Source organism: Toxotes jaculatrix, chromosome 9, assembly GCF_017976425.1.
Source record: "Toxotes jaculatrix isolate fToxJac2 chromosome 9, fToxJac2.pri, whole genome shotgun sequence".
NCBI lineage: Eukaryota > Metazoa > Chordata > Actinopteri > Toxotidae > Toxotes > Toxotes jaculatrix.
Window position 1 is genome coordinate 14531794 of NC_054402.1, and position 11508 is coordinate 14543301.

The 11508-nt window shown below is 39.6% G+C and overlaps 2 protein-coding genes across 4 annotated transcripts in view; one reads left to right on the top strand and one right to left on the bottom strand.

Annotated features, from left to right (window-relative positions):
- LOC121187200 (F-BAR and double SH3 domains protein 2-like) overlaps nt 1-3023 on the bottom strand; it is a 61839-nt gene extending 58816 nt beyond the window's left edge. The window contains exon 1 of the mRNA XM_041046356.1: nt 2772-3023. Within this exon, the coding sequence (XP_040902290.1) occupies nt 2772-2792 (21 nt within the window). The 5' untranslated portion in view covers nt 2793-3023. The remainder of the gene's footprint in view (nt 1-2771) is intronic.
- Nucleotides 3024-5130: 2107 nt separating this feature from the next.
- p2ry2.1 (purinergic receptor P2Y2, tandem duplicate 1) lies at nt 5131-9541 on the top strand. 3 transcript variants are annotated; one of them, XM_041047209.1, is made up of 6 exons: nt 5136-5214; nt 6672-7025; nt 7591-7759; nt 8097-8324; nt 8415-8442; nt 8548-9541. In XM_041047209.1, exons 1-6 carry the CDS (start codon nt 5187-5189, stop codon nt 8740-8742), a joined length of 1002 nt encoding a protein of 333 aa, XP_040903143.1. In that variant the 5' UTR covers nt 5136-5186; the 3' UTR covers nt 8743-9541. The 3 variants fall into 3 exon arrangements, with proteins under 3 accessions (XP_040903141.1, XP_040903143.1, XP_040903140.1); XM_041047207.1 differs by having other exon boundaries at nt 5131-5233; nt 8097-8442; XM_041047206.1 differs by having other exon boundaries at nt 8097-8442.
- Nucleotides 9542-11508: the final 1967 nt, after the last annotated feature.

The following is an 11508-nucleotide window of genomic DNA, read 5'->3' on the forward strand; positions in this document are numbered from 1 at the left end:
AACTTCCATCAATCTACCTATCTGCCAATCACCTGTCATCTATCTTGAGTGTGCTCAGCTCTAGAGTCACCTAAAAGGAACACACAAACACACTCCCATCAGTAATCCATCAACGTTAACAATCAATGTCAGGGTTTTGTCAGACTTTTGGAGAGGCTGGGGGAGGAGTTTGGCCCTGTTTTCGTTTTGAGCGTTAGGACAAGATGCAAATTGTATCACATCATACACAAATTAATTTGGGTGAACAGACCAGGGGATATAACCTGCGATCATTCACACTGTCTTGGGCCGAGACAAAGAGCTCACCCTTAATAAGCAAACAAACAAGCACACACACACACACACACCTCCTGCCAACACTCACAGAGTCACTGTGAAGGTCATTGTGTATTGTCGGGCGAATTCCATCGGCTATTCACCAGAGTAACAGTGGGCAAATTCATGACTGTTCTGTTCAAACAAAACAATCAACAACATAACATGCACAAAACTGGCACACACACACCAACACACACTGCGAAGCTCCTTTCTTTCATGTGCTGTGTCTTTGAAGATAAGGAGGGAGTGGTTCATTACATTATCAAAATGACTTCACTTGATTTCACCTTCTGTCAGTCATAGGAAACCACAGGGAGAGAGGGGGAGAAGGGGAAGGGCATAGGGTGACAAGGAGATTTGGGGGGGGGCAAGTAAGAGGAAGAGTTTCTGAAGGCAGGCTGTGTATTGTGTATGAGAGAAGAATATTTAGTGAGTAAGGGTAAGCGGGAAAAGATGTGAGACTGAGATAGAAAGACAGTTGGTGACAGAAAGAAAATGAACGCAACAGTGAAAAAGATTGGACATAGATAAGTCAATTATGATTTCAGTATATCAGAGTTCATATTAAAGGAAAAGGGTTCAGCTGGTGTAGTGATAGCTGATGCAGCAGGTAGGTCTATAATACTGTAAGACAGCGGTGTCGGTCATGTGACCTAAACAGCAATCTGCATATTTTATGGTCTTGATTTATCCATCGCACCTGTATGTGTGTATGTATGGGAGAAGAATAACAAGGAACTGTAATTAGGCAATTTCCTGTCTGGTGCTGGCTCACATATGATGTGTATGGCCAGTTAAAGAAACTGGGCTGTTCGTTGATTGACTGGTTGAACTTGTGGTTAGATGTCACTGTACTTATGTATTGAAAATTCGAGAAATGTGTTCATTTAGGTCTGTAAAAGATTCACATTGTCAGTATTTCAATAAACCTATCTCATTTTGCCAGCTATAACAGGGAATACACAATAATAATAATTAGTACAACAGATGCACAAACTAGAGCCTCAAAAATTACCACAGAGTTAAGGCAATGCTTCTCTAATAAAGTCTCCACAAATATGTAAGATTATAAACATAATGATAGTATTTACTGCTGGGCTTTCGCGCTGCACGCATCTTTAATTTAGGCCACATAAAACCAATATATGAGAGTCAGATGAGCTCAATCTGTAAGCAGATGCGTTGAGACACAGACAAAACACTTAAGGGGCTGCATGTGTCGCACTGGGAAAAAAAATATTAGTATCCAACAGCCAAATACTGATACACTCTGTCTGTGGTGCTGTGGGCTGAGTGCACAGAGTGTGCCAGCCACATTGGCAGGGGGTAACACATCAGTATTTTGCTAATTCTGTTTTATTCTTGGAAGCATTTTCAGGGCAAACTAAATGGGAAAGACACTGACAGCTGACAAAAGAGATCTTACAAAATGAATATGACCTCAATGGCGCACTTGATCTCACAAGACAACCTCTACAGCCTCTATAATGAAAGGACCTGCTGAAGTGTGTGTATGTGTTTTACAGACATGATATGACATGTTCAAGGCCCAGTCTGTGTGTAGAAACCCAGAGCATAAATTGCACTGGGGGAATATGTGGTAATTAAGAGAAAACTGTGCAGAGGTTCACAGCAGGGTAATTGGCTCTCATGCATCTATTTCAGGACACACTCACAGAAACCAATGGACCAGCAACTTCAACACACACACACACACACAATGGATACCAAGCTATAGGGGACTGTGCTCTTTCCTCAGCCCATACAGAATCCATAAGTTAGTATCAGACATGGCCCTGCCAGTATGTTTGTTTGTTTGTTTGTTTGTTATTGTTGTTATTTGGCTTTTGTCAGCTCAGCCTTTGATGTGACCATGGACGGATTGAAGGTCTTTCTTGTAGACAAGAAGCATCACAACACAACATGGAGAAACAACAGCTTTTGTTATGCTGGCTGAGCTGTTGTCACACACTTTCGCAATACATAAATGAGCAAAATAACACCGATGCATACAATACACTGACGTTAAAGTTGACGTGCAAACGCTATTGTATATGTTTTCCATTTAAAGTTGTGTGTACTACAGGACGTAATAAAAAGGACAACCACGATATATTTACTTACTAATATGTCCCGGTGCTTTGTATAAAACGCCTCACGTTAGCACACCTAGCGTTTTCTAGCTAACGTTATTTGACGTTTGACGGTTCACGGCACAACGACTGGACAGATGCATATTAATGTCACTGGGTTACTAACTAACCTAGCTAGCAAACGCTGCTAATGTTGGTTAGCAGATGTCTTCCCCCCCTTTAATGTCCTAAAGCCTTCAGCATCGGACGCTTTGTGTGTGGTTAGTAAAATACAATGTCCACATCTAAGGTTACCACACTGTTATCTGTCATTGGCTGTACAGCCCAGCTTAAACATAACGGATTCTGGAAATCACTCACCTTCCTCGGCGGCGGCTGCATTTTGGAGTATTGACATGAATGGTATTTCCCTTGTGAGATGTATTGTAATTCCAAGAGGAAATCCAAATCAGTGTGAGACTAATATTTTGTTTCCTCAAACAAAAACCCTCCCCTCCAGACGACAGGGAGGAAAGACGGGAGTTAGATTTATACTCCGGCGGCCATGATTGATGATAAATGGCTAGTTTATACTGAGCAGAAACTGAAGCTACGAGGAGAGACTGAACACACTTGTGGTGGTTGCTGCCACTACTAGAGCACTAGTGTGTACTGTACTGTGTTGTGGAGCAGGGGAGCAGACAGGCGGAAAAGAAAAAGCAGAGGGAAGGGATGGTGAGGAGGGGAGAGGAGAATTAATGGGGATCCCCTACAGCAACCAAGCCCAACGGCGCCCCAACGTGGCAAAGAGCGGGACAGCACCCGGTCTGCGCTCAAAAACATCGGGGAGCAGAAAAACGTCCTTTCTTGTTCTGCCTGTCCTCCCCGGTGTCGACACTGACCTCGATTAACACTTATGCAAAGGTGTTTCAAACTAAATGCGGGGGCAATAAGGGTGGCAGCTAAAAAAAGGGGGGCAAAACCACTAAGCATCAAGGATTCCCCGTGCTGCTCCAGCCTGCTGAGGGGAGAAAAAGCCTAACACGGACAGGAGGCTGCGTCCTGCAGACCTGCATAGCAACAAGAAACCGCAGTCGATCAAGGAAAAATCGATCATGGAGTAAGACTGAGGAAAAAAAAAAAAGAATTTAAAAAAAGAAATAGACATGAAAATGGAAACAAATAAAAGACATCTCGCCTGTTCTCAAATTCGGATTGTTTTGATAAATAATAATATTAATTACAAATATACAATTTTTATACTTCAGCTGAAGTGACGATAATATCAAACAAATAAAAAATAAAGATTAACAAAATAACTACAGATTTTCATCTAAACTACTTATTTATAATGCATCCTGCTATTGTAGAATGCTATCTAAGTAGACCATGGTGTACTTTTTAAAAATCTGTGGGATATCACAGAGTAGACAGGGTAAAATAGGGCCACTGGGTTCTTTGGAAGTGGGTGCTGAGTGAACAATTAAAGGAATACATTACAATGGGGGCTGTCTGAAATCCATGTAATGAGTTGGCACCAGCAGCAGCTGGTTTGATACAGTGAAGGCTGCATTTGTGCAAGATTGTTTGTGATGTTTAAATGCTGGGTGGGGTGCTCATGTTTTAGATAGATAGATAGATAGATAGATAGATCGAGTTGTTTTTAAAAAACAACAGCAAGAGGAGATAATATATATAACCCCCCCCCCCCCAGAAGCATTCATTTTGGCTGGACAGACAAAAGTAGCTGGAAGGGCACATATTTTACTTCATGCCTCCTACGTGCTATAGCCAAGGTTAAGGTTAAGGGCCATGTAATCATTAATAAACAGAGTTTCTGGAGCAGGTAAGACATTAAGTACTCTTTCTCACCTTTCCTCTCAGTATAACACTTTAAAATAACACACATTCAGAGAAAACAAACACATCTCTGGACGCCCACACACATAACTTTCTGCCAGCAGCACAGAAGAAAATGGCTGTCAGTCACTGTTGGATCAAATTGCTTTTGTTGTTGGTTTATGATTTCTCTTATGATTTGGCGTAGGAGCATCTGTATTCTTTTGACCATACAGAGGTAAGAATTACAGTGAAGTGCTTTTACTAAAAACATCAAATGCAGTTTGACATTTTGTGTATATTTGTTTATTTTTCATTTTTCATATTGTGTTTCAATATGCATATCAAGCCCACTGTGTTTTGGTGGGGACACAAACACTGTTTTAACAAAATATTCTAAATATATATTTTTTTTATGGCAGGAGATTTGCAGTATTGCTTGCAAAACCTGTATGCTAATAGCTGCGTTGTTTGTACCAAGACTGATCTCAAAAGGCATTTTGTCTGTGAACTGGTGGTAAAATTAATTAATCAATAAAATGATAGTTAGCTGTAATAAGGATTTGTTTTCATTCCCCTGCCCTATGAAACGTAAATGATGATGATGATATCGGCCTACACCTACTTATCATAGTAAGGATTACATGTTTATTTCTTCTCCTCCAACAGCGTGGAACAATGTCTTTTTGAGTTTACCAAACTAAAACAAATAAATATTTGAACAGTTTAAGCTGGCGACAGCCTTGTTTTACTCACTGTCCACTTGACTAACAGATAGTTAACATCTGAGCCTCAGGGCCAACTGCTCACGCACAGTCTGCAGGCTACAGCTTGTCAGACAGGCATACACCTCCAGAGGTTTTTCTCTCACTCAGGTATCTGAAGTACGCATTCTGAGAACATCAGACTCTGATACACACTTTATCTTCTTTTAAGAATGAGGATACATTTCACTGGATGGTTAACACAGGACAGTCTTTGAGAGGCAAGTGTATTTACACCTTGTGAGTAATTTCAAATGTTCTAGGGGTTTTCTATTTGTGGAGTGAGGAATTTTCAAACATTTTTTGGGAATATTTGTTTAACAACAAAAGAACACCAGTGATTTTATTGCTGAATAGCAAGTAGAGCTTTTTTGTATGATGTGCAAACAGCAGGTCTGGAGAATTTGGGGGGGACTAGAAAAGGGGCCACTCTGTCTAAAGTCTGTTATCAGTTAAATTTGACCTGCAGCTGTTTTAAAAAGAAAAGAAAAAAAGGATAACGAAGGGTACAGAGTGAGCAAGAGACAGAAAATGTCAGAGAGTGAAGGAAAAGGAGAGTGTTGTAGGTTAGTTCATCTGTGAACTGAGAAACAAGTAAGTCTGGTATCTACTGTCTAATTTGCATGTGAATTTGTAAAGGCGTCATTTGTGAGATATTTCATGACCGGTTTGAACTTGAGTTTGCAGCTAAACAGATTTACAGAGGAAGAAAAAATTGGACTGAGGTTAAGGCAGACAGCAATGTAGCATGCATGCCAGAGAGTAAAACAGAAAGAAAGGTTTGAACAGGGTCTTGAAACAGGGTCTGGTTTGAGTTAAAAAGTTACTCTTCTGTCTCTCCCGCTCACAGCCGTGAGGTTTTGGAAAACTTTGACATGCAAAGAGCCAGAAAGGGTGCTGTTTTTCTGCAGGAGAACACAGCTGCACTGAAAGTTTTGTAAAAAAGAAAAAAAAAAGTTGCTGCCGAATCTTTGTCAGAATTTTCTGCAGCTCAGATCTGTTGAAAGACTTAGAGGTTTTACAGACAATAAGCTTAGACAGTATGTATTTCAGAGGTGTCAAGATGTTATGATGTGTCGAATGTTTAGTCACCCACTTATTAATGTATTCAGTAAGAAAGGAGGAGAGGAGATAGCCTATTCTAATCAGTTATGATTTAATAAGGGTGGCAACATTTAAGTATCCCCTTCTCTTCTCTCGATCTCTCACAATTCTTCTCTCATTTACTCAACCACCCACTCAGAAAGAAAAGGCGATTAAAGGAAGTCAGCATTAAAAGGATTGGCTTTCTGTGAAATGCACAATGAAGTGAAAATGGGATGACTCATGCTATAAACTGGATAGTTTAAATTTGATTGCAAAATCACAAGGGGCTAGTCGATTATGCTTGAGGACGGCATGACTTATACCATACTGCGCTGCTGAGACATGCCAAAATGAATGACTTGGGGCATCATGAAATGTATTCTAGGCTGATGTCACTTTCTCGTCATCATTCCCATTTCCTCTGTCTGCCACACTCCACTATTTCTGGATGGATGGTAACTTCTTCATAGTTGTTGTTTATGAAATTCTGCCTTTTGGAACAAATGGGGTGTTACAATATTACATTTATCTGCTTTTCAGTACATTTAATTTCGTGATATATTCCTAAACTTTGTTCTTCTCTTTTCCTCAGGTGTTCTCACAACCAAGATGGCCACTTTTGACAACAACAAGGCCAACCAAACCAATGTCAGTGCCTTCTACTGTCAATTTAATGAAGATTTTAAATATATTCTCCTTCCTGTCAGCTATGCCCTGGTCTTTGTGATCGGTCTGGCGCTGAACACCACAGCACTGTATGTGATTGTGTTCCGCACAAAGCGCTGGAAGCCATCCACCATCTACATGTTCAACCTGACGATGTGTGACACACTCTACATCTTGACTCTGCCCTTCCTCATCTATTACTATGCTGATGAGAATGACTGGCCCTTCAGTGAACCGTTCTGCAAGATTATACGTTTCCTGTTTTATGCCAACTTATACGGTACAGTTCTGGTACAGACCCATTTAACACACCAAAAAACAGATAGAAGACAACACAATGCAAAACAAGGTGACATGATGTGCTACAGTGCAATAAAATACAATATTATACGATACAATACAACACGATAAGATATGGTTTGACACAAAATGACATGCTATACATTAGGCTACAATGCATTACAGTACAGTGCCATGTGAAACAATACAATAATACACTATAAAACTGTAAAAGAACAGTAGGACGTTGTAAAATATGACAGTACAATGGGAAGACATTGTGATACAATGCGAATTGATGTGATATATTTCAGTATGACACACTGTACTACGATGCACTGTGATATGTGATGTGCAAAACATGTAAAACAAGTACATCTTTCCCAAAGACACAACATGTAGAGTGTAACAAATAATTCTAATGCGACATATAGACTGTACAGTTTGATTCACAATGTGATACAAAATGATATGATATGATATGATCTGACTTGAAAAATGCTAACATGGATTAGGTGATAAAATATAAATATATAAAAAGTTAATCATTAATCTCACTCTGATAGGTTCCATACTGTTCCTGTGCTGCATCAGTCTGCATCGGTTCGTTGGCATCTGCTATCCAGTCCACTCCCTGTACTGGGTCAGCGCTCGTCGAGCCAGGCTGGTGTCTGTGGCAGTGTGGGCCTGTGTTTTATTCTGCCAAGCACCTGTTCTCTACTTCTCAAGAACTAGGTGATTTAAGTTTATATGTCTTTTTCTTTCTTTCTTTCTTTCTTTCTTTCTTTCTTTCTCCATTCATCTTCCCCTTACTTACTTAATGTCCTAGTTCCTTGTATTGAAAGTGTCTCTAGTTGTGCTAGATTGTGAACTATTGATTTTTGTGGCACACCAATTTTTTCAAGTACCTTAACAGCAGACTTGAATGAACAATCAGCCTGGTAGTTAATAGGTTTACATTTTATCTCCTTTCTTACATCACTCCTATCTCCTTCTGTGGTTCAGTTCCAAACACGTTAGCAGCTACACTTAACAATCCTAACCTTCTATAATATATTATCTCCTTTGCCAGGGATGTGGACACTGAGCGGACCTGCTATGACACCACCAGCCCAGAGCTCTTTGATGAGTTCCTGGTTTACAGCTCAGTCGTGTCAGTGCTCATGTTTGCCCTGCCCTTCATGGTGGTAATGGTGTGCTATGGCCTCATGGTGAGGAAGCTTCTTGAGCCCAGCTGGAGGTCTGAAGGGGGAACTGAAGGGGAGAGAGGAGGCCTGGCAGCCCAGCGGTCCAAGCAGAAGTCAGTGAAGATGATTATCATTGTGCTGGCAATGTTCATGCTCTGCTTCCTCCCTTTCCACCTCACCAGGAGCCTTTACTACTCTTTCAGATACCTGAGGCAGGTCAATCCAGCACAGGTGAGGACAAACACTTTTCTTTTTATTTTCTTTTTCTTTTCTCTTAATAAATGTGATATCTTGGCTTTAAAAGCTCAGTGTGTCTCATTTTTATATGTCCTCTAGGTCAGCTGTAATTTGCTGGAGGGCTCTAGTATTGCCTACAAGATCACCCGACCTTTGGCCAGTGCCAACAGCTGTGTGGACCCCATCCTTTACTTCTTGGCTGGGCAGGAAGGCCGCAGTAACCTCACCAAGAAGACCAAGTCATCTACATCAAATCCTACAAGTGTGAGCCAGCGTTTGACAACCCAGCTCTGATCCAATAGTTGGTTAGTCTCCTCTGGTAGATGTGACAACCCATAACCGCTTAAAGACTGAACTTTTCAATACAATGTCAGTTGTCTGTTTAGCAAGCACAGGACTTCTGAGGGTAAGGTCTCTCCATGAAGATGCAAAAGTGTTTCCAAGAAATAATTAAACGTTTTTTTTCTTCAAGAGTTTAATTTATATAGATACATACTATACATGCATAGTATTTATTTAGAAATTTCACTGGAAGTAAATAGAAACATTTTAGAATATTTAAAACCTTGTTTGACTGCTAAAAGTCTTAGAATCACTCGTTTCAGGTTGGAGTTGTACAAGGTACAGTCAAGGACACTGCATTCAGATTTCCATTATTAACTAAAGTGCATTGGTTTGACCAGATATAAAACAAGGGACAATGCAGTTATGATGATAAAAGGTTATAAACATCTAAATCATGTCGGGTCCTCCTGCCTTAAAGCATTTAAAGGATTGAAAAATAGAATAGAGATCTTTTCTTTTATAATGTTTAAAAAGTAAACTATTGACAAAGCTAAAGCATATGGTGCTTCACAGCTGGGGGTTTGCTAATGAATCGATCGAACAACTGATGCACGTGGTGTTTGTTTGTTTGTGTAGGAACAAGTTTTTCTCAGCACCACCTTCCTCTGAGCCACATCTCAGACAGGTCCGTGTTACCCGCCCTGGTCAGCCACTCTGTGCCTTTTAAAGCTTGTTTTGAATGTACTGCTGCAATGTGTGCGTGTGCCTGTGTCACTTTGTGTCACAAAATATGAAGAATGTTATAATAAACCTGTACAAATTTTGACAGTATAGTTTGGGTGGTACTTTTTTCTCATTTGTATCACATACCATACAGCATTTGTTTTTATGAGCAGCATTATTTGACACGAGACGAGTTAGCTGGCACATCAGCTCATTGGTCATGAGTTTGGAAAGTAGTAACTGGAATTTGTAGGAAAGGTTTAGTGTAGCTGAGACACTTAATCTCATTGGTAGTGGCTATACTTGATTTACAGTATCAACACTCCTTTCATTTCAAGAACACATGACCACCACTAGGGGGAGATACTACCTAACAAACTCCCTCAGGCGTCTGAACTCGGATTCTGAACCAAAAGTTCTCGCTCACACACACACCAGTTACACACACAGGATGCACAACACATCATAGTAAACAAACATTGAAAAATCATGGCTGTGTGTCAACAGCAAGAACAGCAAACAAGACAGTGTTTAAAAGACATCCCTTCTTTATTTCAATAGTAAAAACATCATACAGAAAAGTGTAATATTATATAAATGCAATCTACAAAGTTGATGAAATTAATGTTTTTTTATCCTTCCTACCTACCAGCAACACTTCAGCTTGAAAACATTTAATAATAATCCTAATAGTAAATAATAATTATTAATAAAAAGCTCAAATAAAGACATGTAACTGTAACTTCAGCCAATAAATATCCACTCCTCCAGACATGTTGTCATATTTCTCGTAACAACATAATAAGAAAATATGAAAATGAGTAGCTAAAAAACCTCTATGATTATAGTACACTCTTTAAAACCCATGAGGATGTAAACTAAAGCCAACTGAGCTGAATGACTTTGAGGCATCTCAACCACTAATCCTCTGCAGCCACTGGTTGGTTTATTTAATAAAACTATAAAGAATAAATATGTGTGTGTGTGTGTGTGTGCGTATTTATGTAGGAGCGGTTTCTTACAGTTATGGAGATTGCATAACTGAAGTCTGGCTATGTGTACAGCATATACGCATGTGTGTTTGTGTGTGTAGGTTTTAAAAGTTCATGATTAGAGAAGAGAACCTTAACAGTTTCACTAAAATGTTGCACCCAGATGGTAAAAATCAGATATATCACACTGATGTTAACCAGCAATTCAGCCTATATGCATGATAGTGCATGAAGAGGTTGCCTGTTTTTGATTGATGGATTACAAATGTCACTCACTGGTGCAGTGCAGATGTCTTTCGCTTTACAAGTGATCTAATATCACCTCATATATACTGTTTGCTAAAATTATAAAAGCCAGGTATGGTCCGTTTCTCTATACCCACCCATATTTACATATGTACATGAATTTACATGTTCTGTTCTACAAAACTGAGATTTAACTACATGTCTACTTTTCCACCTCAGGACCCAAATGACAATTGCCTCCTATAACTCACTGGGCTGCAGTGTCACCACACATGCTGTGATGCAGAATTGAGGGGCCCCTCTAAAACAAAATTTGGCCCCTGATCACATACTTGGATCTAGTCTAAGAGTTTAAAAGTAACTAATGTTATTATTGCTGAGTGTGATTAGATGTACATTACTGAATTCATGTTTTCAAACTCTCAAAGGTTCAGTAAGTTCAAGTGAACTCGGTGAGTACGGTGAGCTCCTCCTGTTAAAACTACATTCAGCATCTTCAAGGTTTAAACCTCAACTCACCTGTAGTTTCTATGTGAGCAGAAGCAAGAGAAGCTAAATCACTAAACGTATAAAAAATATTTAAAACGTCAAATTTATGTTGAAATTTATCATTTTTCTTTATAATACTTTCTGTAGTCTTTAATCAAGTGTTACATCACCCAGAATGGGATGGGTTTTTATTTCAAACAAGCCAGATTTGCTAAGTCTGTTGGTAATAAAAACCTTCATACTCTTAGTTTGTACGGTACTTGGTTGCAGACAGCTTGACTTGATGTTTCCCTCTTTTTAACGCACGAATGAGAGTTTGTTTTAG

Excerpts from the sequence above, each read along its gene's own strand:
- p2ry2.1 (XM_041047206.1), top strand. The coding sequence starts at position 5,187 with ATGGTTAACACAGGACAGTCTTTGAGAG. Across the intron at positions 5,215-6,671 it reads CACAGGACAGTCTTTGAGAG|GTGTTCTCACAACCAAGATG; the intron begins GCAAGTGTATTT and ends TCTTTTCCTCAG. Across the intron at positions 8,443-8,547 it reads GGCAGGTCAATCCAGCACAG|GTCAGCTGTAATTTGCTGGA; the intron begins GTGAGGACAAAC and ends TATGTCCTCTAG.